This window comes from Saccostrea cucullata, unplaced genomic scaffold (genome assembly GCF_032062105.1).
Source record: "Saccostrea cucullata isolate Sc308-1 unplaced genomic scaffold, CSIRO_AGI_Scuc_v1 ctg340, whole genome shotgun sequence".
NCBI lineage: Eukaryota > Metazoa > Mollusca > Bivalvia > Ostreida > Ostreidae > Saccostrea > Saccostrea cuccullata.
The window spans coordinates 47,246-75,046 of NW_026932925.1; the positions used below are offsets into that span (position 1 = coordinate 47,246).

Sequence of the window (27,801 nt, forward strand, 5' to 3'; positions counted from 1 at the left end):
AATTGAATTAAAACTACTTTTGATTATGTTTTCCAGATTTATTATCAAACATTTTAATTCATCTTTAATCAACAAGTTACCAAAATCTTGTAAGACTTTGACTGAAAATTCATGAGTTATTGAAATTGATATGTCGAGACACCCAACCCTTATTGAAATGAAAAAAATCTCATCATCTAGTATACCTTGCACATCAGTAACAGCCTTGATTCTCCTGTGCAATAAATTCATCAGATCATTTATCTTTCTCATAGGATTATTATTCCACCCTTCTGATAGTAGTCCTAATGGTAAGGAGAATCTCTACCATTCTAAAGCTAACAAATCTCTCAATGATTCTCACGGATTCGCCTATTCCGATTTAGGATAGAATGTACAGAATCCAGCTGGTTCGGTACACCTGAATGTTTGAAGAAAGTGTCCTCAAAACCCAGTGTGATAATACTAAAACATGACGCATACGACGCGTAAGTGCACACGTAAAAGTACAATCGACGCAAAGTAACCAACCCTGCGGACCAAGTTAGAGCAGAAAGTTTCTGTCAATAAAAGGGTAAAATCCCGTATATATTTGGCACTGCTAATTGTGATTACAAAATTGTCACTATATGCACGTATTTTTGTTTTGGCTTCTTATTATAACTTTTCCCGAAAAGACGCTTTTGTTTAAGCAAGCAAAAAACAAACAATATTGTTGAAGTAAAAAAAATGTCATTTAATGACGTAAATGACGTAAAAGTAGTAAAACAAATTTACAATACAAGAAAGGGGGTCAGGAAAGGGGACTTGAAAATATAATATTATATATCTTAATCAAAGTGTTACACAATCTTACCCCTGCACCATAATGTCATAGTAAATACTATACATTAAAAAAAGGGGATCAACCAGTAGACTAATTGAAATTCAAAACATGGAAAAAGCATTGCCATTAATAGAATATATATATATACAGTGGACCTTCAGATATCCGGATGCTTCAGTATCCGGACGATTTTTCATCGGAACGAAATTTTTATATGCTATTTTGTCTTGTTTAACTGGTGATTCAGATATTCGGATGCTTCACTTATCCGGACAAATCGACTGGGAACCAAAGCGTCCGGATAAATGAGGGTCCACTGTATATATCTTCAGATGACCCCTACTAAACATGAAGAATTCTAAACATACATGAAAATGTGCTAAATTGCTGCCTGCTATCTAAAAAGGTCGGTACATGTATACAAAAGAAAATAAAATACAGCGGTGGAAGACAGGGATTGATGGTGTTCAAAAAATTGAGCAGAGCAAATGTGACATTCTCTTCTGGTAAAATGATAAACAATGAGCACGTGACTACCAAGCGGTCTTGTGATTGGTTAAAAAAAATGGTTTAACCAAGTTATATTAGTACAAACCGGTTGACGCATGGTTAAAATCTATTTATAAAAAATACATTGTTAAACAATAACTTAATATACAGAAATATAGACGAACATGTCACATAAATGTCATTATTTACAATAATAACATTTTTACCCTTTACGCCGCCCATATGTATAACGTTCGATAATGTTTCTTTTAAAATTATCATACTTTTATGAGCCGAATCTCATTAATTCTTCCCAAGTGATTTTAATATTTTTTGACACTTGATTTTTACTATTATATTTATTGTTTTAACATTTTTAAAAATCGAATGTTTAGCATGCCGATTTTTTCTTAGGGAACCATCTCTAAAGTTGTCAAATTTACTATTGGACCCTGTAAAAATTGGCTAGAAAGCGCCATATTATCACATCTTTCCATACTTTTTAAAAGTTTTGCACTAGAGATTTCTTTTTCATTCAAGTACATGAGAGTTATTGTAAAAATTCACCAAACTGTGAACTTTCAAAAAAGTTCACCATCTAGTTTAGTCTAGGCGTTATTTACGTTTATTTCTTCAAAGTCAAATACGTCTAAAATTGTCATATTACACGGTATAAATACATATCAGTGCAGATGTAGTATCGGTGCATATGATTTTTTGTCGGTAAAGAAATAGCAACATTCAGATTGCCAATACGTTTCGTTGGATTTTCTGTCATCAGGTTTAGTATAATACATGTATCCATGGACGTTTTTAACATAAAAGCGAGTCATGCGACATTCTTCAGGGCCATGAATTGCTTATAATATTGGAAAATGGGGACGTCGTTAGAGTCATTTCAGGGTTCACGCAGTAAATATATAAGCGAGGTTAAACCGGGTGCCCTGGGCAAAAGTCAGGATACGTATGCGCGAGAATGGTAGAGAGTTTGCTCATAAGACAACTTGCACCTAGAATAATTCGCCCTAGTCGAATTAGAATATGCCATTTCATTGGCGAATCTTGCTTTTAACTTTGCATAATTTGTAGTATTTATATATTTAATGGCGGATCCGAATTCCTCATGCATGCATACTCTTAAATACAAACTAAACATTGATTCTATGGTACAAAGAAGGAAGAGCGTGCAGTATATACTCTTAGATAACTTAATAACTTGATTTGAAAACTTCTTACAACTAGTTCTAGATTTTCAAATCGGCAATACTTTTGTGCATCAAGACTTGCAAAATAATTTGATACACATTAATCCAAAATAATAGCTTGATAGATGCCTGTAGAAACGGTTTTTCGTATGAGGAAGGGGGAGGGGGTGGAAAATTTAAAAATCTACATACTACAGATCTATATGTTACAGGTGTGCCATCAGATCTATTTTCTAATGATAAATTTCTTCCGTATAAGTCCAGAACAGATATCAAGTCTAAGCCGATATGGGTTACATCTTTCAATAACCCCTTTATTTAAATAAGAAAACTATAGGCTAATCCCAAATTAAATAATTTTGCTATGAATGCACAATCAGTCAAAGTAGGCAGGTCATTGTGGAAATGTAAACGAATCCACATTCTCTAAATAAATTTCGGTTCCGTCGAAACACATGCAACTTTTTTCCTTAATATTGTTGTAAAATCCCACTTTCAGACCAGTAGGGGCCACAGATAATGTTAATTTTGTATTAAAATATTTGGCAAAGGTTTATTTGTCGCACGAATGACTGCATAAAATTAAAAAGCTGTGCAAAGTCATGCGCACTGGAACTAGACTCGGCCTTGATAAAATGCAGTAGTATCGTAGTTTAGTATGTATAATCGAGGTATTATTATCAATTACCATGGGGGAAACAAGAAGGAAGGTCTGCGCTTTTTTATGCATATTGTTTTTTAAGCTACTAAAAGAGGAGCTGGCTCTTTTTGTAATACTAAAACTATTGCACTGGTTAATTGTATCAGGATTTCAAATTGGTTATTTTCAGTTCTGATTCCGACTTTTACAAGGTTCTTAATGAAGCTGTTAAGAAAAAGCTCCTGGCCGATGAATACTATAGTCCAATCACAACAGATCTTCTTGATGAGACAAACATTGAGAGTGATTTACAAAAAATCAAGGACCACATCTGTAAAATCATAGATGTAAAATCATGTGAAAGATAAAAACGACCGGCGAAATGGATTATGTGTCTGCATATATTTGAGATAATAACATTATCAAATCCACTTGTGGAAATTGAAAAACTATTGGGAATAACTGATCATTCAGACCTTGAAATGGATGATGATGAAATCAATGACATGCTTCATTTTTTCCATAATTGTGGGAAAATAATGTTCTTCAATGTTGACAAATTAAAGGATTTCGTGATCTTAGATATTCAGTGGTTTGTCAATTGCTTCAAACACATCATATCTGATCGTGAACACGTGATAGAAGATTTTAAAGATTTAGAAGATGAGACAATAAATGGGAAAATGTGTCATTTGTGGAATACTTTTCAAGAAAAGGGCATTTTGCATCATGACCTTTACCACTTTTTATTGAACAAAAACACTAATAAAATTTCTTCCAAACACCTTGATGTCATTGGCAAATATCAAGAAAAGCTTGGAATGATGTTGCACATTGAGAAGTTTCCAGTTGATGAATCGATGGGGCCTATAGATGGTTGGTATATTCCGTGTATCAACTCACAGGGATTTTCACCCAATGTCACTGCGTTTGGAAGCGAGGGTTCATCAAGTATTCTTTGCTTCAAATTTAGAGAATATCTGCCACATGATTTATTTGGAAGAATGATAGTTCTTTGTGTGAACTCTGAATTATTAAAACCGTACAATCATCGTTTTTTCAAAAATGGAGCAGATATGTGTTTTACTCATTCAAACAATTCAAAAGAGCAGATTTACATCTTTCATTATAGAGAATTCATAACGGTACAATTTATTGGAGACAATACAGGGGAAAATGGCCCAACTTTAAGGCGAGAACTCAATAGAATGATTTACAAAATTATTTGTAATTTTTACTCCGATGCCCTTGAATATGAAGTAGGATTTCTATGCTGCAAAAAAAATGGATATCAAGAGGAATTAGTACACCACTTTGTTTCAGTCCAAAATAACTACTGTCAAGGTTGCTCTAGACGAATAAGTGATGTGTCTGAAATAAGAGCATTCTGGTTTGATGTAAGGAGAAGTTTAAATCATTTCATGTGATTAATTTCAAAATGTCAACACTCATTGAATTTGCTCATTTTCTTCATTTTCTTTTTTTTTTCCTTTCTCGTATGAGATAATTTCTCCTTTCTTTTACGTGCTGGAATTAACATTAAAATATACAAACATATTTTCTGGTATTCCAGGGAAAGCGAGAAGAACCACCACCGATACCTAATACACAGCACAAAGATTACATACGAAACATTTGCGAAATTTATTCCAAAGTCCTCAAACAGTCAACTGAGATAACAGGTATAACTTTATTTCTTGTTTACTCTGCAAAATAGAATAACGTGTGTCGTTCGTTTACATCAAGATAAGAATGCCCAATAAGAAATTCAAGCTGATGTCAACTTGAGAGTACATTTGTGTTCAATCAGAATCTGTTTTAACAATATAATTTGCAAATGAACAATGACCAAGTAAGTAAATTTACGAGTTCCATTTTTATTGAAGAAATAATTGAAACAATTGAAAAATTGAAACAAATTGAAACAAACTAAATGGTGATGCGATGTCGCGTTTACATAGTCTACATTGTATTTTTTTCTACATTTTATGTCGACATCGTCGACATCGCAATTTTATCAATGTTGAAACGACAAATGCGTTTACATCGTCTAGATTGTGATTGTTTCTTCATTGTAAATCGACATGGCAATGTAAACAATGTTGAAAGTTTAACAATATCGCGTTTACATCGTCTACATTGGAATTGTTTTTACATGTCGATATCGTACACGTCCACATTGCAATGTAAACAAGAAATATTAAAATTATAATATTGTTGACACGATATTACCTCGATATCGACCAACACTGCAATGTCGACGATATGAAGGATGTAAACAAGAAAGATAAGAAGGGCAATGTTGACAAGATATTACCTGATATCGACCAACAGTGCAATGTCGACGATGTAAACGAAGTAAAGAAAATAAGAGGGCAATAATGACATCTTAAGATATTAACAGTACAAGCATATTTACGTGCCCATTATTCAATTATTTTATTTCATTTTCTCAATTTACTTTTTTCTTTAAATCATTCGAAATTCCCTTAAAGTTATTGATCTTCTTAATTGGGCATGAAAAAATCAATATGTATGTACATTATTTAAAAAAAAAGTGCAGCAGTCTTAAAGAAAACAATTCGAGTACAGGATTGGGAGGACGACTCAAAAAAATTTAAGAAAAAATCATCAGGCTTTATTTTTAAAATCTAGTCACTGGTCTTTCCTGTATTTATTTATATTTAAATATTTAAAAACATTTTTTAATGTGTGTGTGAAGAAGGGGTGGGGGGGGGGGGGTGCGGGTGGGGGGGGGCAGACCGAGGGTAATGGTAATGCATTGTAATCATTACATTTTTTCAAAGTAATGGGGTGAAATGTGTAATGGATCTATCTTTCAATTACAAGTAATTGTAATGTAATATAATGCATTACTTTATACAATTATTGACTTTTGATGAGGTCTACTCGTGACTATACAGACCTGGTCAGGTATTGGTTGACCGAGGCCGAGGTTAACCAATACCTGACCAGGTCTGTATAGTTACGAGAAGACCGAATTCAAAAGTCAATAGCCGTTTTATTAAATGATGAGGAATTTTACAACACTACTGACTCTTTCATTCTTATCTCCATCAAATATAAATATCCATAATGTAAAGTGTAATTACACTTTTTACATGTTGATACAGCTAAACAAATATTAGTTAAAAAGTTAAAAATGATATTAATAAACAATAAATAATCAACCATTTACTTTCAAAGGTTCTTAATCTCCTTGGTAATGGCGTCTGACATGTTTACATTCACACCGATACATGCTTTGAAACACGCAATCTGATTGGTCGAAAAAGCTGTAAGCAAATCTATGGTTGGTCGAGAGGGAAAACCCGAATAAACCTCCCTGAACGTCATTTGAGGTGAACTCACTCTGAGGTACACACCAGCAAATGGCGTCTAAACCAATCAGAGAGCACCAAAATTCCTTATCATTTAATAAAAAGAAAAATGTCAGTAATGACCAATTACTTTTCAATTACATTTTGTATATAAGTCTCTTTTTATTTTTGAAACTGAAAAAAAAAAAACACTGAGAGGTATTTTTTGTTAATAATGTTAGAGTCCTAGAATTAAAATCTTATATCCTTCAATTTTTTCTATATTATTAAATGGTAATTGATAGACAAACTAAATAATTCTTTTAATAGAAATCTTCTTGACAAGGCAATGAAAAATCAATTTAAGAGAACCAAAGAAAATTATTAAAAGAAATCATCAGGTTTTAAAGAAAGATACAAAAAGGTGACATTAATACATGTATAGTGAGACTTCCAGTTTTAAGATACAAATTATATTTTTCTACTTTTTTCCCCTTCTCGATATGGTAAAATGGACTTGGTACACATGATACAAGATAAGTATGATTTATTATGGCCTCAAAATTAAAACCCTAAATCCAGGTACTTGTAATTATCACTTTGGTTGTGTTTAATTTATAGCTTCATTTTTTTTTATACCTGTAAAGCTAATTAGAAGTGCTAATTATAAAATCATTGAGTTTTTAATACTCATTATACATTTTAGCATTATCCGTTATTAATTAAATATTTTTTACCTAAAACATGTAGTAGGAAAGGTTCAATAAATCATTTATTTAAAAAAAGCAACAACAACAGAGAAAATAACAGCAGATATTGAACAAAACTACATGTACAACATTAAGAGTGTTCTGATCCATTTTCTTTGTCAACCGTAGATTGGATTCATCATTGGTAAACTCTATGAACATGATATATGAATCTAAAATCCAAATACCACTCTGGTTAAAGATCTGGGGGACAGCATATTAACTCAGAGCACAAAGTGTGAAAGTAAATTTATAAGTTTAAATTGTGTGGTCATACGTTTTGTGTTTTCCTCTTATAAAATGTAATGTGTAAAGTAACTCATTACTTTAGCAAAGTAATTGTAATTTAATTAATAACTTATCTGAATGTTAGTAATGGTAATTGTAATTGTAATGATAATAATTCTAAAGTAATTGTAATGTAATGCATTACATTTCAAAGTAATTCACCTCAGGTCTAGGGGGGGGGGTAAAATAAATAATTTTTTATTGACCGGGAGAATAATTATTCTTTGTCGGTAAATATTAAATACGAACTTTTATTGTGTAAATACTATAAATGAAATCTAAATACATAACGTGTACAAACGGTTACATCTAATTTAAAGATACGATATCATAATTCACGTGCTTGGCAAACGTTTAAACTAGGAATAAGCAAAACTTAAAGAAAAGCAAATATAATTTAAAACCTAATTAACGCATGAATTTGAAGGTATTTTGTTTAATAGATGCTTTCGTCAGTTTCACAGGTACACCATACAATACATTGAAAATCAATTCAACCCCTTTTTCTTTCTCTTCTGTTTTTTTTTTTGTTTTCAAGTTATAACTGATTGAAAAGAAGAATAAATTTCTAATGACCTTTTGTTAAATAACTTTAGATCTTTTACGACTCATTTACCAAGTTATAAATGAAGTGAATTCAAAATATATTACAAGCAATAGAAAGAGCTACGTATGCTTGGTTATATTAGGGGAAGGATTTGTACAAAAACAATGCCCCGTTGCCATGAATGAAAATTGATGCAACGATACATAAGTGTCGTTTTCCGGAATTTGACATGGACCCGGAGAGCTTTTTAGCTCACCTGAGCTGAAAGCTCAAGTAAGTTTTTCTGATCACATTTTGTTCGGCGTCCGTCTGTCCGTCCGTCTGTCCAGCCGTCCGTCTGTCCATCTGTCTGTAAACTTTTCACATTTTCGACTTCTTCTCAAAAACCGCTGGGCCAATTTCAACCAAACTTACCACAAAGTATCCTTGGGTGACGGGAATTCAAATTATTTCAAATGAAGGGCCACGTCTTCATTCAAGGGGAGATGATTCGCAATTAATGAAAATTTTGTGGCATATTTTAAAAATATTCTTCTCAAGAAACACTGTGCCAGGAAAGTTGAAACTTATGGGGAAACATCCTCAGGTAGTGTAGATTCAAGTTTGTTGAAATCATTACCCCCGGTGGTAGAGCGGGGCCAAAATGGCCGACTTAAGCGCTGCATTTCATTTCCAGAAATATGCATAGCATTTCCGACATTTTTTAATTTCATTTCAGACATTTTTTGTTTTCATTTCCGACATAATTTTTTTTCATTTCCGGAATTTACTTGTGCAGCAATTCAATGATTTTTAAGTAAAAGAAAATGGAATTTAAAAATATTTATACCAAAATGTTAATAATAATAAAAAAAAAACATCTATATATACAGTCATATTTGCATACATGTACATGTAGCATTAAGTCTAGGTAAAAGAGTTCAATGAGCATTAAACTTTTTCAACACATTTGATGTGCACTAAATTAAAAGTCAGTGACAGCATCATACTTATGTCCAAGTCACTGATAGATTTACAAAATTGGATTTCAATGATTTTCTTTATGATTTATTCCTTTCAATTGTTCATAAGCAAAGTTATCAAATCTGTTACTATAGGTACTACATATCTATTTGGGCGGGGCCAAAATGGCCGACCAAAGTTTTACATAGAAATATATAGGAAAATTCTTGAAAAATCTTCTTCCCAAGAATGTCAGAGCCATAATTCATCATATTTATATAGAAGCATGCTCAAGTAGTGTAGATTTAAATTTGTTCAAATCAGGACCCCCGGGGGTAGGGCGGGGCCGAAATGGCCGTCCAAAGTTTTTAAAGATATATATAGGAAAATTCTTTAAAAATCATGATTGGTTATGGGACTACTTTTGGATTTAAATTTTTACAATAAAAAGCCATTTTCTACTTTTTCCTACCCTTAGTGCTCAGGTGAGCGATGTGGCCCATGGGCCTCTTGTTCAGGTCAAATAATCAATATTAATAGAAGGCAGGGCTATCGATCGGCGTCATTGTTGACACCTCTCTTTCTATCCCCCTCCAAAAATTCGAATACGTGTTTGGTATATTACAACGATGTCATATGTATCTTTTTTTTAAATGTGAGGGCATGAAAAATTAAAACACTTCCATTACAATCGATTACAGGACAAAACTTACTGTAATCAATTTTCATCGATTACACAAAATTCCCCAAAGAAATCGATTATTAATCGATTACATTGTCTAAAGTAATCAATTACAGGGCAAAACTTATTGTAATCGATTATTAATCGATTGCACAAAATTCCACAAATTAATCGATTATTAATCGATTATTAATCGATTACATTTTTCAGTAATCGTGCCCATGCTTGATTTGGTATATCTCGTGTTGCTTGTCGCAAAGTGTGGGGTGTTCCAAAACATTACGTGGATTATTTCTTGTTCGTTTCTAATAAAGAAATGGGCGTCTCATTTTGTTATAATTGACGGTCAAAAAAATGACTGAGAACGTTTATCCAAAAGAAAAATTTTAACACTTCAATGCGCTTCATTGTCTCGGGGGCTTATATGATGAAAAAAAAAATTATAAAACTTTATTTTACGGCAATTTGTCAGAACAGTTAAGTCCATCCATTCTTTCAAATAAATACATTCATAATTATACAATAATAAGATTTTATGTTACATGTATGAATTGTATCACCTGAAAGCGCACCAATGATAACGTCAAAGTGTTTAAAACAGCATCATGTTTAATCTTTGTGCTAAAAATAAAGTTGGATAAGTTACTAGAATTAATTAATTTCATTGATTTTGTTTAAGTAAGTTACAAACAATATTCCCACCATCATTCAACTAAAAGACAAGTACATGTAACAGCCAGCGTCTTTTGCTATTACAATAGCAGTTTGTCCGTATGTTTTGTACTATTTTGGGACTCGATCAAGAACGCCAAAAACTTCCATTTTGTTTCCAAACTAAGGATCTGGTAATCTTTTTAAAGTATTTTTCTTCTATATTAATTTAAAGTTTCTTAAGGTGTTATTACACCATTCAAATAAAATTAATTGCTCTCGGATGCGCCCTAATGTCATTATACGTCACCATTTTTCGTCTGTTGTGTTTCCCCTTTCCCCTTTTGAATGCTCAGGAAACTGCCAAAACTTAACCAAATGCCTTAAAAAATTTAACAAGAGGACAAAATAAATTATCCAATCGAATAAGGATAGTTTTTACCCCATTCTTATCTATGTAAATCTTTTATTTCGAAATACTCATTTTTTCTTTAATAAAACCGTTTTTAACAATGCACCGTAGGACCGTACACTGTGCACATTCAATGATAATAAAATCTTTTTTTTTTCTATATTGAATCAAAAATATGTTGATGTACTTCAATATGATAAATAAAGATTTACTGCAAATTTCAGCTGAGTGCGCCCATTATGTTTTTGAAAACGCTTTGTCAACGACTTTACGGGACAACCCTCGCACATGTAAATCTACGTCGAATGTACAGTTGAATGTTGGAAAATTTATCAATGTTCTCCACAATGTCATTGTTTACATGTACAGTGTACAGCTGACCCCGAGAAAACGCGGAGCACGAACCCGCGCAAGTGAGTTACGGCTAGGTAAAGGCTTTTCTATGCAAATGAGCTAATGAAAATTCATAATTTGTGTAATTTTTACACAAAGAAGGTTCGAGCTTAATTTCTTATATATACTAAGTACACACAGCATTGTAAAGCAAATGCACATTAAATTTTATTTAGTCATATTATGACGTCATTGATCTTTCCCATTCAAGCTAATAAACACATCAACAAAATAACACCGGCGTTAGGGCATACCCTAAATAATTTTGTAAAAGCAAAGTAAAATACTTTTAAGAATGCTTTAAAAATTAATAAAATTGCTGCAAAAATCCTAGGCGCTTTCTCAATTGGTATTTTTTTTAGGAAAATTCCACCTCACAGTGAATTTTTACCCTGTTTCAACTTAAAGCTTTTGAATAAAAAATAGACAGTTGCAGTGTCGACATTTGTGCAGCAATATCATAAATCCTTGTAATATTCTGCGTCTTATAATACCTTGTTTCTGAATAACAAAGTTGAGTATGCCCTTGCGCCGAAGCTATTTTGTTGATGTTCCTTATAAATTTGTTGAGTACAGATCTATGACATCATAATATGACGTCATAATGTGCACTGGCTAGGGCATGTCGTTGGTACCAAGTTTGTATAAGAAAGCAAGTTTCAACCTTTTTTGTGCAGTAAGTTCAGCCCTTATGCGTTTGAATTAGTCAATTGTATCTTAGGTTGTCTAAATTTACTTGCGCGGAGTGCACCCAAAGCGCACCCAGAGCGGTCCTAAAATTTCTGTATGCGGACCCAAAGCGGACCCAGAGCGAAACCGGGGTCTGCTTTGGGTTTGTTCCGGTGTTTGGTCGGTAATGTATGTATTCTAATGTTAAACTTTGAAATTGCGGCCCAACCCTACAAAAAAATGTACCCCAATGCGTCATGATGTGAACAAACTTGGACCTACACTTCCAGAGGATGCTTTCATATATATAACTATGACAAATCATGGCTTTGCTGTTCTTGAGAAAAAGATTTTTAAAGATTTTTCCTACTTTTCCCTATGTTAATGTTTTGATACTCCACTGTGCCCTCCTCCCCCAGTGTTCTAATTTAATTAAATATTTGAATCTACACTACCAGAAGATTCTCCCACATGAGTGTCATCTTTCGTGGTTCAGTGGTTCTTGAGAACAAGAATTTTAAAGACTTTCCCTATTTATTCCTATGTTAAAGCCCCATGGTGGCACCACCCTAACCTTGAGGTTCATGATTTAAACTAACTTGAATTTACAATACCTGTGGATGTTTCAACACGAGTTTCATCTTTTCTGACCAAGTGGTTCTTGGGTAGAAGATTTTTAAAAGATATCATTATTTTTTCACAAAATCATAATTTATTTATCTCCCTTTGAAAGAGGGTGTGGCCCTTCCTTTGTGCAAATTTGAATTCCCTTCACCCAAGGATACGTTGTGGCAAGTTTGACTGAAATTGGCCCAGTGGTTCTTAAGAAGAAGATGAAAATGTGAAATGTTTATTACAGGTTTTGATCAGGGGAGCTAAAAAGCCAAACATACATAAACACAATTAGGTGATTTCAGGTAAAACGTATATCTTTTTCATTATGGTACATTTATTATATTTTTAAAATAAGTTTATAATCTTTACAGAAATCTTAAAGCTGTTTTGTCTCTTTTTGTTAAAACACATATAAATAATTTGATATAATGCAATAAATGATAAGCTTGAAATGGTTACATTATCAAAATGCATTAAGTTATCGATTTGCTAATTTTATCACATACGATTCATTTATATCATTGTGATAATACTTTAAGGAGAAAGGAATATATTGGAATAAGAAGAAGGTGCAGTTTCAATGCAAATTAAGCCCTATGTTTTTCTAAAATATGAAAATGATATTATTATAAAAATCAAAAATTCACTCTTTCTGAATCATAGGAATTCCCTGTAGTAAGAATACACAAATCGTTTTTCTTATATGACATCCTAAATGCTAATTGTGACGTCATTAATTTGTGCATTTCCCGTATTTTTCATCAATTTTCAGAGGAATTTTCTTTCAGAAAACATACTCTGCCACTGTCGCCCATAAAGATTTCGAGATATGTGATTTTTCATGGCATTTTACATAATAAGTCCAAAAAATTAAAGAGGGCGACGGTGGCAGACACTTTTTTTTGAAGGAAAATTAGCACAGAAATGAGTCATTTTGGGGTTTTCTGCATTAAACTTAGAAATGTACCAAATTGATGACGTCATATTTCCAGAAAGACCCCTTTTTATGCCATATTCTTTAATGATTTATCATATTCATCTCAACTATTGTTAAAGCCAATTTCATAATTTTTTTAAGAAAATTAAATTTTTAGGGCACAATAAAGCTAAAACTGTACCCTCTTCTTTCTGATATAAATTAACTAAAACTTTAAAAATGAAAACGTATTAACATTAAGTCAACACAAATACAGTGTACTATTAATATTCATTATTGTCGTCCGCTTCACGAAGTGGTCAATACGTTTGCTTTGTAGTTGCAGTGTCGAACGTTGTTCCATATGGCACAGGTTCTAACCTCATTGCTACACGTAAGGATCGACCTTTTGGACGAGACCATATAACTCGAGGTCCTGCGTTATAGTCTGTACTGGTACAAAAAAGATCCCTCATTGCTCAAAACCCGAATGCAAGTTCATGTTTGAAGCCCTTTATCGGCAACGTTTGGCGTACATGTATAACAAAACATTGATGTAACTATCAATTGTCGCCCGGGAAATAAATAAAGTAAACCGCTTCGATATGTGTGAAAAAGGCATGCGTCTAAATGATGGAGAAGATAGTCGAGAATATTTTGAAAACTTATTGTCGGATAAAAATCGAACAAAAACGAAACCCTAGCTTTAAATTTTATCAATACCCCAAGTAAATGTTGGCTGCATGAATATAAATTGAAACCAGACACAAGCGTCACCTAGATATTAAAAGATGTATTTCACTTTAACAGTGTTTAAGGTGGCTCATGACATCCACAGTTTATTTTAGATTTTATTACAGCACCACTTATAATGTAGATGTCAAATATCCAGATGGAGGTATTGATATCATAAATATTTTTTACAGATTTTCTGAGTAAACTCAGGTGACCTATTGCTATCTGTTTTTGTCCGTCGTCGTGCGTCGTTCGTCGTGTGTTAACATTTGAACATTTTCAGCTTCTTCTCTGCAACCACTCAACCAATTTCCACCAAATTTTAGACAAACCATCTATGGGTGAAGGGGAACAAAAATTGTGAATTTCATGGTCCCGGCCTTCCTGGGGTCTGAGGAGTGGGGCCAAAAACCACTAAAATTAGTGCAATCTTTAAAAATCTTCTTCAAGCAGTCAAACTGTTATCATGAATGTAATGACCATTGGTTCCTCTACCGAAATTGTGAAAATTCATGGCCCCAGGGTCAGGGGCTCTAGTGCTAGGCTGGGGCTTCATTGATTATATAGTAAAAATGCATTATTTCTTTAAAAATCTTCTTCTCTGCTCCTGGGTATAAAATAAACTAACTAAGTACATAGTTATTATGCGAAAGAATGCCTTTTGCAAAATTATGAATTTTATGGCCCCAGGGTCAAGGGGTTCTAGTGTTAGGGCAGGGCTCTATTGATTTTATAGAGAAAATGCAGAAATTGTTTGAAAATCTTCTTCTCTGCTGCTGGGTATTCAACAAACTAACTAAGTATATAGTTATGATGAGCAAGAATGCCTCTTCCAAAATTGTGAATTTTATGGCCCCAGGGTCAGGGGTTCTGGTGTTAGGGCGGGGCTCTATTGATTATATAGAGAAAGTGCAGAAATTGTTTGAAAATCTTCTTCTCTGCTGCTGGGTATTCAACAAACTAACTAAGTACATAGTAATGATGAGGAAGAATGCCTCTTCTAAAATTGTGAATTTTATGGCCCCAGGGTCAGGGGTTCTGGTGTTAGTGTAACGTGTCGAGCGGAATAATAAAATAGCAGTCGGGGGTCGTACCTTGTCGATTCAAGGTTTTGGGGGATTTCTCATATAAAATAATTTTTCTTAATAAATGATTGACAAATGATTACAAAGGCCTGCAAGTTATACAAATAAATGACCAACCTTATCTAGGTTAATAATCACGACGACAATATTCAAAGGTGGATCAAATAATTACAGGTGATTATGTAAATGGTAGTGGGTAGACTATCCCTAACGCTGGCCAACCTCGGACTGACGCTTGTACTGCAGCCTTATTCAGGACACAGTCAGTACAAGTGACAGCCCTTCAACTGCTGTGCACACTGCTAGCCTTATAATCAGGCAGACACACTGCACACAACAGCCTGGTTGCTAGACATATCAGCAATCTTAACACGAATTACAGTTGAGGTGGCTAACCTCCATTGCTGGCTAGCCTCTGATGGCTTGCCACTCCAAAACATTACAGCCTTTATTAATTCACAATTTGTGTAGACTACACCTTATTTATTTTATAAGGTGGACTTCTTCTGTAAGCTGACTTTATTTTGTTAAGTCTCACTTACTTCTGTTATGGTTCGCACACGTCTTACGCTTACACAGCTTGCGCTAGAATGAACGCTCTATTGCGTGGATTCAGTCTTTATATACCTTTTAAAGAGGATGTTTACACCTGCAACCTAATAACTGAATCTATATGATAACAATATAAATTTCCGGAATATTACATTAGGGCGGGGCTCTTTTGATTATATAGAGAAAATGCAAAAATTGTTTGAAAATCTTCTTCTCTGCTGCTGGTTATTCAACAAACTAATTAAGTACATAGTTATGATGAGCAAGAATGCCTCTTCCAAAATTGTGAATTTTATGGCCCCAGGGTCAGGGGTTCTGATGTTAGGGCGGGGCTCTATTGATTACATAGTGAAAATGCATAAATTCTTTGAAAATCTTCTTCTCTGCTTCTGAGTATTAAATAAACTAAGTATATAGTAATGATGAGCGAGAATGCCTTTTCCAAAATTGTGAATATTTATGGCCCCAGAGTCAGGGGGTTCTGGTCTTAGGGCGGGGCTCTATTGATTATATAGTGAAAATACATTTATTCTTTAAAATCTTTTCTTCGTTCCTGGGTATTCAATAAACTAACTAAGTACAAAGTGATGATGAGGAGAATGCCTTTGTGAATTTTATGACCCAAGGTCAGGTGTTCTGTTGTTAGGGCAGGGCTCTCTTGGTTATATAGAGAAAATGCGGAAATTGTTTGAAAATCTTCTTCTTTTGGCTCCTGGGTATTAAGCAGATGAACTTCCTTTATAGTTATGATGAGCAAGGACCATTCTTCCTAAGTTTTGAATTTCAAGGCCCCTGGGTCAGGTGTACCATAGAGGATGGGTTGTTTAGCTTTTGTCTAATTTTAGTAGAATGTTTTATTTTAAGTTTATTATTACTAGAATTTCAGAACTTTCAGTGTCAAATAATGGGCATCTTCTTAAGACAAGTACACACAGTGAAAATTCCACATAATATCTGATATTGATATATATCATTTAATTTTTATAAAATACTTAATTCTTATTAGATAAAAATTCTTTTGATAACTGCATCAATAAAATCAAGAGTTTGCTTGCACTAAGCAGCCGGAACTACTTTGGCAGTGTTAACATGTACATTCCCGCTTCCAGATTACTTTTTGAAAAAAAATAATTAAAAACTTTAACTTTAATAAAAATTTCCCTGACTTTCGGAACCTGTCCGTTACGTTCCTGACTTATTTTCTACTTTCGTTTCGTTTTGAATTATCCCCCTTTGCTAAACAAAACAAGTCGTCTGCATAACAATACAGTTATGGAAAAGAAGGGGAGAAAACCTTTAATCGGCATACTTTAATTTTCTTCAATGTTTGGTTTTGAGACATCTGATGTGAAACAATAGAACTCTGAAAAAATGTTATATTATGCTACCACAGTAGGGAAAACCGTAAATCTGTTAAATCGTGGGAAACGAATGATCGAGAAAAAGGACACTGCATGAATGGGGACGGAATTCTTTTAATCTTGAATAGTCGGCAGCAGATTCTTTCAGGTTTTACAGCATTGACAGGTTGTGATACTTATTTATATGTTCGGTTTGAAATTCAGATGAAAAGATGCGCAAATGAAATCCTAAATTTCTGAGACCTTTTTGATGCGTAAATTTAAAAGAAAAGTGAAAGAAATTTTCATTTTATTAATTTAAAATCATAATTAAAGGTACTTGGACACAGATTTGAAGTTAATATTATCTGTATAATATCACGAATTATATATTTTTATAGCATTTCACACAAAAAATAATTTAAAAATCTTATTTCATTAAAAAGTTATTAAAACTTCAAATTTTTTGGCGGGTTTGATTGACACATCCTTGCACTTTAACAGATTTTAACTTTATTCTTAATCCTTCAGAAAAGTGACAATCTTGTGTGTAATAATGAGAAATATTAAAACTTTAATCCAGAAAAATAATTTTATTCAGAGTAGAAATGTTAGAAAGCAAAACTCCCTCACAAGTATCGCCATTCCGAGTCGTGTATGCAAATCGATCAAACTCGTATTATGTACACAGTTTTTGTAAATAGGGCAAGAACTCTGTTTTTGTTGATGTAACGATTCACTGGATGCATTCAAGTGTCAAAATCTACTCACCACAACTGCACGGACTGAGAATATATTGTGTGTTTGTTTTGCTTTCGAACATGTCTACCCTGAATTTTCTGGATTAAAGTATTTATATTTTTCATTCATAAACAACAAGATTACCACTTTACCTTATGCGTATTGAGAGTAAAAATAAAATTTGTAAAAGAGCAAGGATGTGTCAATCAAACTCGCCAAAAAAATTGAAATTTTTATATCTTTTATATGAAATAAGATATTTGATTAGTTTTTGTGTGAAATGCTATTAAAAGTTATAAGTCGTAATATTATAGAGAAAATTATCACTTAAAATCTGTGTCTAAGTACCTTCAAAGTGACTTGTATATGTCTTTATTATGAATTCTCATTTGTACAACTTTTGTGCGTTTTACTGTACATATTTTGTGGTACATAAAACATTTATCTCTTATGTTAGACCAAGTATCTCGATCGTTCGACAAAGCATATTATGCAAAAATATATATTTTCACCCGTAGAAATATGCTCCTGTTCAAAATAACTAAAACTGAAAAATCAAATTAAAAAATATAAAGTATATGTTTTCCGTGACTTTCAAAGCAGTAAAAAAAATTAAGTGGATTCCTCTACTGATACAGATATTAGTTTTTTTTTTTTATTAAATAAAGAAAAAAATAATTTATAGAGTTAATTATAATACTGGTTCAGAGAAAATATTATAAAAACATAATTTTTTTTCTTTTTGCAACGTTGGCCATTTTGGACAAAAATATGTTGCATGTTTGCATAATTTTTCAGGGTACAATGTTATAGCTTATAGAATAAATTTTTATTATGAATATTCAAGACCTCTGGCCGTTGTAACTTAAGTGGACAAAATAATTTGAAGATTAATCGGTAAATGTCCAACACTATGTGGGAGTATATTGAAATAGATCATATAACTGAAATAATTTATCAATGTGCATATAACGCTTATCATTGAGTTTGCTTTCTAGTTACGCCATTGAATTTTTGCATGAAGCTGACCAGATGACCACATTTACTTTTAATTATTTTTTTTTTCTCAACGAAGATTAGGAGTATTTAAATCACTTTTAAGGCAACTGTTCATTGATTTTTTTTATATTGTCAGATCAGACAAGAACAGAGGAAAAAGTCATCATTCAAGAACAAGGTAATGGAACTTGGCTAGACGAACTTGTGGAAATCGGACAAACATTGAAAAGGTTTCTTGGAAGTATTGGGGATAGAAAGCTAAATGAAGATGAAGAAACTGAATTGAAAAATATTTACAGTGGCCTAAAAAAGGTATTTATTAATAATTTATTAAATTTTATGTATTTTAATTTATAAACTGTTTATAGAACATTTCTCATGTATTGTGTCAAAATCACGATAACTAGCTGGAAAAAATGAAACTTTTTTTTAAAGGTTTCCTCTTGCCTGAATAAGGTTTTTAAAGGTCTTCGAAAAGAGATTTTCTTTCTATGGACACAAAAGATCGACAGTGCACAAAGCGATCAAGGTTATAAAAATCTGCTACAATTTCATCTATTACTTAAACAAAATTGTAATCATTTATTATATTAATAGATATAAAATATTTGAGAACGCTAATCTTAAATATCAGTTCTGTAGCATTGACGGATTCTGAATATATATTTACAGTTACAAAAAATTATCTTCGTCACTGTTAAAACTTATCTTTATCTTCAATTTAGATATTCCTATGCTCTCCTCAGAAACATCCGATGAAAATGTACAAATCGGTACGGATGTAACAATAGAGGCCAAAGCTGAATTGGTTCGTCATTTTCAATGGTTAAGAAAAACATGCCAGGAAAATAAATATAGATTTTTGCAACTCATTGAAGAAGAAAAAGATAAGTTTGAGTATGAGGAAAAAAAGGACAGACTTGTGCTAAAAATTAGGAACTTTGGCAGGCAGGATGCAGGATCCTACTACGTAGCTGTAGAAACTGAGAATGGCGTTTCTGTTTTTCGAAAAACTTTAAGATTTGGTAAGCTTCAAGACTCACCATCATATAATCAAAACAGCATTGTAATTAAATTACGCTGTGCAAATTAAGATCACATACTTATATGCCACAGTTAGTCTTGACTTGTAACGTGGACCTTTACATATGTCCTAACATTTTCCTCTTATCTCAAATCGTACCCAATTCTCCTTACCGGTATGAGACTCAGCGTGAAATTTGTAAGTTATGCCTTTCAAAGTCCACATTACTTCTTCAGGCAGAAACTTACTGTAATGTCCATTTTTCACTGACAAACTTGGATACATGCAATAACTGACAACGTGCTCACTGCTGCCTTTACTGCAAAACTTCGACAATTATTGACCTTTTTACTCCCGGTGCTGATAAACCGGAAAGGTGCTGACAATCTTAGTCGGTGCTGATAAAGTTACTGCAATTACATTGTACCGACCCGTTTACTGTCTCTACTGAAACACTTAAAAAAGTGCTCATGTTTATACTGATAAGTACTGTCCGTATTGTTCTCCCTCTCGGGGAGACTGCAGAAAAACTTTGTGAAACTTTTTTTTTTTAATTCAAAGTGAGTTTATTTGATTTTTTTTTTTTTTTTTTAATTTTACCAAAAACTTTGCCCCAATGGTATATTTAGAAAATATTCTATGATCAATTTTTAGAAGAAATGTTTACGATTTATGTACATATATTTCATAAGGTAAACAAATACCTGGTAAAACTTCAGAACCTTTCAGCAAAAAAGCAATCTGTAAATTATTTAGTGACTTTAATAGGGAAGTAAACACAGCGATTTACAGGAATCTCTTTCTCCTGATTAATGAAAAATATTATTGTTACATGTGTATGCCTATGTAGTGCATGCACCCCGTTTGTTTAAATTAATATACTGTAAATCACTTTTTATTCGCGAGAACTTTATTTTCGCGTAATTACGCGAGAGAGTGAGCTCGCGAAAATTTAATTCTCGCGATTTATAATATTCCTTAAGAATATATAGAGCAATAACCACAATTCGCGAAAATTTTGTTTCGCTTATCAAGAGTCAATGACTATCTCGCGAAAATAAGGTGTCGCGAAAATTTAGTGATCTACAGTATAGTTACGTATTTATTTGAAAAATTAAATTGTCTAGATATATGCGTTATATCATATTTCATATTAAATATTCCATAGCCATACTATGCGGTGGGTCTAGATATATGCGTTATATCATATTTCATATTAAATATTCCATAGCCATAATATGCGGTGGGGCCAGGGGTGCATATTTCTGAGACTAGGCCGGCCTCTAATTCTGCTAGATTCTGCTGTTGGAAAAGCTGTCTCACACTCCTGTCTATCTTCTTCCATACATGAAAAGTTAGGGTTGAGATTAGGATGACAAGGGGGCTAACCGAAAGTGCCTGTGCCTTGCTGACAATAGTTACATAATGTAAGGGGAGGACACTTCCGGTTCCGGTTCAATTGGTTTTTCCGGATAAACTCTAGGATGATTTTGTTGTGTTTGCTGAAAATCTAGCAATTTCTAATGATTCAAAGGAATTCAAATATGCTTTGAAGGTGTTTTTGGCGGTAATTGTAAAGGTTTTAAGTAAATAAAGTCAAACAGTGAAAAGAAACAGAACTCTAGTTAACTACGACCAACTTGGGCCATTTTAACATCACTTTCACAATGTGGACATACACCGCATTTTAATCATTTTTTTCCCCTGTTTTTCGTTATCAATTAAAGATGGAGAACACATGGAAGAAAACAATATGAAAAATACACCCGAAAGACATAATTATGGAACTCGAACTTCATGCTTTTTAACAAAAACAGTCACGGTCGAGTAATTACTCATTCGATTACAATTTTTTGGCCACGACAGGAAAGTATTGCAAATTAAAGGCACAATTGTAAGCAACTAGTACATTGATGTTAAGGTTTTGGACACTCTGTGAAGCACCCACCTGTAGCAGAAGCCCCTGAGGTGATCCGAGTTTGTACTTTAGCAAAAAATAAAACAATATGTGACATTTTACAGAAGGACACTACCCGTAAATCACAGGAAGTAAGTTACACAGTATTACGGCGTCTTCTCTGTTCATCAACACAATTGTAAGCAGTTCATCAAATGCATGCTGAATCTACAATCTCACACTTCCATTTTGTTATTCGAACAAAATACTAAGTTTCTATTACATACATTAAATGATTGAAAATTTAAAAATAAAATGTGAAAATCAAAAAAAAAGAAAAAAAAAATCGGAAAAGATACACACTTTTTAAACTAATCTGCAATTTCTGACAAACAAATTATTAATAAATAAATGAAAAGGAAGAAAACACACATAAACTGTTGCAAAAATTTGTAAATTAGAGGTTTCTTCTTTAATTGATAATTATGTTCTGTTAAGTAGGGTTAGTGTGCGATGTTCAACAGACGGTAAAGTAAATTATCAATGATGAATGTGTTGTCCATTGCTCACATCGGGGGTATGTTAAGGAAGCATATAAATACTTTCTCGGGAAATTTCTCATTAAAGAAAAAGCTAACAGAAAAACAATACCCAAAAGTTTAATCAGGCGCAGATCCAGAAATTTTTCCAGTGGGGCGGGTCCACCCCAGTCCAAAAAAAAATCTAACCTGTAAATTTCTTGACATAAAAAAAACAAAAACGGACATTTACCAAAACTTCAAGAACATATTTCGTGGGGTATGGGGGGGGGGGGGGGCGGGGTCGATGACTTCTTATTCTTTATACCAATTCCACACAAATTCGCGTTTATAGGGAGGGGGGGTCTGCCTTTTCCTATGGGGGTCCAAGGTAACTTTTTTTCTTGCTTTAGTATATAAATTTAATAACATTGCAATTCCAGGGAGGGGGTCCTGACCAACCCCTCCCCCCCCCCTCTAGGTCCGCACATGTTAGTAATTTCCTTTGAATAAATAATATTTATTATTCGTTACTTGTTTATTACTTGCCGTATGTACGAGATACTAAGTCGTACCTACGAGATACTAAGTTGTACGTCCGACATACTTGTCTACGTACGAGATACTAAGTCGTACGTACGAGAAACTAAGTCGTAAGTACGAGATACTACATGTAAGTCGTAAGTACGAGATATTAAGTCGTAAATACGAGATACTCAGAAGTTAGCTGCACAACTGTAGTGTTATGGTTTTATATAGTCTTTGATCATATTTTAACGCTATAGAACTCGTGATGCAAATAATGAGCACACTGCGGTGCATGATTTTAACTCACTTTTGGGGAGAATTTCTCCACTTTCCACCTTTGGTCACCCCTCGTATATATGTGTTTACTACCAAGAAATTGTAAAAAAAAATTTCTGTGCCCCCGTAAAAGAAGTTTCGGGGTATATAGTTTTTGTCATGTCTGTCTGTCTGTCTGTCTCTCTGTTTGTCTGTTTGTCCGCAAAAACTTTAACCTTGCCCATAACTTTTGATTAAGTAGAGCTATGTCTTTCATATTTCACAAGTGTATTTCTTGTGACAAGACCTTTCTTTACGTACCACCAAATTTGACTTTCGACCTTGGAGTTTGACCCACTTAAACACAAAAATTTTAAACTTTTACTTTGGTCATAACTTTTGGACAGTAAACACTAAGACTTTTATACTTTACATATAATTTTTTTTATGGCAAGACCTTTCATTGGATAACACCAACCTTGACCTTTTGACCTTGACCTTGGAGATTACGTACTAATAAAAAAAAAACCTTGGCAATATCTTTTGAACTGTAAGGGATAGAGCTTTCATACCCTACATATGTAATCCTCGTAAGAAGACGCTTTATTGGGTACTTAGAGCTTTGACCCTTTGACCTTGACTTTGGAGTTTAACCTACCTTTTAAAAAACAAACATTGACCATATGTTTTAAAGGGTAAGAGCTAATGCTTTCATACTTTATGTATTTAATTCTTGTGACAAGACCTTTCATCTGATATCAAGACCTCTTACCTTTTGACCTTGACGTTAGAGTTTGACCTACTTTTGAATTTTTTTAACATTGACCATAACTTTTTAATGGGTAGGGCTAGATCTTACATACCTCAAATATGTATTCTTTATGGAAAGACCTTTCATCGGATACCAAAAACTTTGACCTTCTGACCTTGACCTTGGAAATTTCTGGACTTATGAAAAAACTTTAACCTTTACAATGTTTTTTGAATGATTAGGGCTAGGGCTTCCATTCTTCAAATATGTAATTCTTGTGACAAGACGTTTCATTCAATACCAATAACCTTGACCTTCTGACCTTGGTTTAATTCCGAGACTTTTGTTATAACTTTCGTATTACAAGTCATATACCTACCAAAGAGCTAGGTTCACTTTATGCATGAAATGGACCTGTCCTTATATCAATTAATATTTTCTATCACACTATTTCCCATTTCATATATCAAACTAAAGCAAAGACTTAGTGCTTTCGTTTCTATAAAAAAATTCTTTTTGAGAATCCGAGGATTGGAAAACAAGCTTTGAGAAAAATTAATGCAATGTTCTTGAATATGCAAAGAACACGTATTTGACCACCTTCATGCAACAAAGGATTAAAATATTAGCACATCCAACGATTCAAAAAATTAAAACATGATTTTTTTAATGTTCAGAAACAGATCTTTCATTATGTAATTGCATATTTTGGATCAGGGGTTGTGCTCTTAATGAGATTTTGAACCTATATTTCAACTTTAGGCCATTTTCATAGGAATTTACAGGATATGGAGTGCCTGGATGACAAAAGGATGTAAGCAATGGGAGCTTTTCTTTCGATTAAAGTGAAGTCAATATTGATCTAGAGTAAATAATGACAGCACTTTTTACTTACATATTTCTGATTTTTTATGCCCCCGTAAACGAAGTTTCGGGGGTATATAGTTTTAGTCGTGTCCATCTGTCTGTCTGTCTGTCTGTTTGTCTCTCTGTCTTTCTGTCTCTCTGTTTGTCTGTTTGTCCGCAAAAACTTTAACCTTGTCCATAACTTTTGATTTAGTGGAGCTGTGACTTTCATATTTCACATGTGTATTCCTTGTGACAAAACCTTTCTTTGGGTACCACCAATTTTAACCTTTTGACCTTGACCTTGGAATTTGACCCACTTAAACACAAAAATTCCAATTTTTACTTTGGCCATAACTTTTGAACAATAAATACCAGGACATTTATACTTCACATATATATTCTTTGTAGCAAGATCTTTCACCGGATACCAGCAACCTTAACCTTTTGACCTTGACCTTGGAGATTTACGTAATAACGAAAAAACTTAAACCTTGGCAATAACTTTTCAACGGTAAGGGATTGAGCTTCCATACTTCACATATATATTCTTTGTAGCAAGTGGCTTCCAATAACCTAGACATTTTGACCCTGACCTTGGAGATTTCCGGACTTATGAAACAACATTAACCTTGGCAATATCTTTTGAACTGTAAGGGCTAGGGTTTCATACTTCATATAAGTAATTCTTATGACAAGACCTTTCATTCAATACCAAAAACCTTGACGTTCCGACCTTGATCTTAGAGTATAACGTATTTATATAATCTTTTTAACCTTGGCCATAACTTTTGAATGGATAGGGCTAGGGTTTCCATACTTCAAATATGTGATCTTTGTTGACAGTCATTTCAATGGATGCCAATAACCTTGACCTTCTGACCTTGATCTTGAAGATTTCTGTACTTATGAAAAATCTTTAGCCTTGCCATATCTTGGGAACAGATTGTGATAGGGCTTTCATGTTTTACAATTGTATTTCCAGTTAGGAGACCCTACTTTGGGTACCCATATGTATAATTTGCATCTAAGAAAAGTTCAATCTTCTCGATGTTGCCATATGGGGGCATCAGTGTTTCACAAACACATCTTGTTTTTATTGTAGAAAATGGAAAAAACGATATGAATGGGTAAGTAGATTTGATTTGAAAAGGAATATATTCGATAAGGACCAATATCTTCCCCCAAAATCAAAATTTGATGAAGAAATATCTGTAGTACTATCTATATGCCCTTTCATTTTCATCAGACGTTTTACTTTCCAAAACAATTCAGACATGTGATAATGATAACGTCAACAACAATGCAATGACGTCACAATTAGAGTCTAAGTAAAATACAATAATTCATTCATAGCGTGAAAATAATAATTCAAAACCCAATTAAAAATTGTATATCTTTAAGCTTGATAATTCTTAGTTTCTTGTAACATTTCTAACTTTCACCAGTTCAGCCCGTGGCAATCTACAGCTACTTCAAGTCAACCTTAGTGCCATAGTAATAGATGGACTTTTTCTCCGGGTATACCAAAGTTTACTGAATCACGTTAATTATGAATCACCCTATACTTCCTTAGGTCTGACTTGGGAACAACTCCAATAGAAGAGATAAATTTTTCAACAGATGTATCATTGGGGGTTTTGCATGCCAATGCAAATGCAAAGCCTGAAAAGATGGAAATAAAACATCTCTCTGGAGGAAAAAGTGTGGAATGCGACGTTAAGGTTTTTGCTTTATAATAATACTTCATTATTTCTTTACAAGCAGATTCCTTATTTAATGCACTCTCATTTCTTGTAAGCAATGGTTCATTTCACCAGAATAAGACACAACAGAATACACTGCTTGGTATATACAATATTACCCTTGCGACAAAATCTAACTACTATTACATGTAAACCGCGTATTTTCAACTTACGCAGTTTGTGTTTGAGCTACATTAAGTAAAATTTATCTTTTATGATAGGTAATTATTAAACATGTTTTGATTCTGATTTCCACTGTCCCATTGATAATTAGCCACTCTTGCATAAATATTTGGTTGGTCATTTTTGACACTTAACTCATGAGTGGTTTTAAAGTCTACATGTCAATGATATGTTTATACATGTACACGTATAAAGTAGTTAAAATAATAGAGCGTGAGGTAACAACGAGTATCAGAAACTTTGACGTACGTTAAAGTCAATTATGATTTAGTTATATAAAGGAAGGAAGTTTTCGTGAACAAAAAATACAGTAAGATAATTTTAAGGCATATCATTTATGATTTCTAATTTAGAAAAATTAAAGATGAATTAAAATTCATACTTATTCTAGTCATAGATATCATAAACTATGAATAATTATTATATGTATTGTCATATATTTACATCCACTGAATATTTCCTCCTTTATTGCTTAAGAAAACCCATTGCGTTAAATACTGCATGAACTACAAAGTAAAATGAAGAATAAAAGAATTTAACGCATGTCTATAGTTAGATAATACATAATCTTAAATTTTAGTCATTTATTTTTGTTTTCGTGTTTCTTTTTATTTAGCTTGTTTAAGTTTTCAGATATACAGCTGATTTTATTTTTTTCTGAAACGGTTTCCATTAGTTTAATTCTTCTATGATTAAGATAAACTTAAAAGTAAAAGTACAGGGTCATAATATACCAAACATTTTCAAATTTATTCAGCATACATAGCGTTTTACTATTAATAAATATCTTGGAAGAAGACAAGTCTTACTGATCAATGCATTTTACAAGGATAGATAACAATATGATTTTCTGACTTGAAATGCAGCCATTGATTGTTGTTTCTTTTTTTTATTGATTTTAATTTAAAATGTATGACACTAAATATAGTTTTGATATATATCATAATTTTTATTTTTTATTATTGTATTTGTATTATTTTGTATTATTAATTGTTAGGCTGTGCAAAGTGTTGCCGGTTTAAAAAAAGCTGTTGCAAAAGCATTGAATTCTCCAAAAGAATTTATTGAAATAGTGGACAACAACAATATATTACTCTACCAGGATGATACACACTTTGAAGATTTCCTGAAACATGAAGATAAAATCCATGTGATTGAGCGACCAAGAACTCGTGAAAGTCAACATGAGAGACCTGTTGAGATTGTGGAAGATGACAACGAAAGCACTGGCTTTCCGTATGGATGTACACACTCAAATAGTAAGGCTAGATATTGCTGA

The 27,801-nt window shown here is 33.0% G+C and overlaps 1 protein-coding gene across 1 annotated transcript; it reads left to right on the forward strand.

The window, feature by feature from the left end:
• Positions 1 to 3,963: 3,963 nt before the first annotated feature.
• Positions 3,964 to 27,801, forward strand: LOC134236516 (uncharacterized). Its single transcript, XM_062718692.1, has 9 exons — positions 3,964 to 4,090; positions 4,463 to 4,536; positions 4,713 to 4,821; positions 18,912 to 19,087; positions 19,211 to 19,304; positions 19,501 to 19,800; positions 25,700 to 25,724; positions 26,171 to 26,318; positions 27,520 to 27,801. The coding sequence occupies exons 1-9, from the start codon at positions 3,964 to 3,966 to the stop codon at positions 27,799 to 27,801; spliced, it is 1,335 nt and encodes a 444-aa protein (XP_062574676.1).

What these genes read in the sequence shown, in the direction of transcription:
- LOC134236516 (XM_062718692.1), top strand. Translation starts at nt 3,964, where the DNA reads ATGTTGCACATTGAGAAGTTTCCAGTTGATGAATCGATGGGGCCTATA. An exon ending in TGGAAGCGAGGGTTCATCAA is followed by an intron (nt 4,091 to 4,462) that starts GTATTCTTTGCT and finishes ACTTTGTTTCAG; the next exon opens with TCCAAAATAACTACTGTCAA. An exon ending in TTTACAGTGGCCTAAAAAAG is followed by an intron (nt 19,088 to 19,210) that starts GTATTTATTAAT and finishes TTTTTTTTAAAG; the next exon opens with GTTTCCTCTTGCCTGAATAA.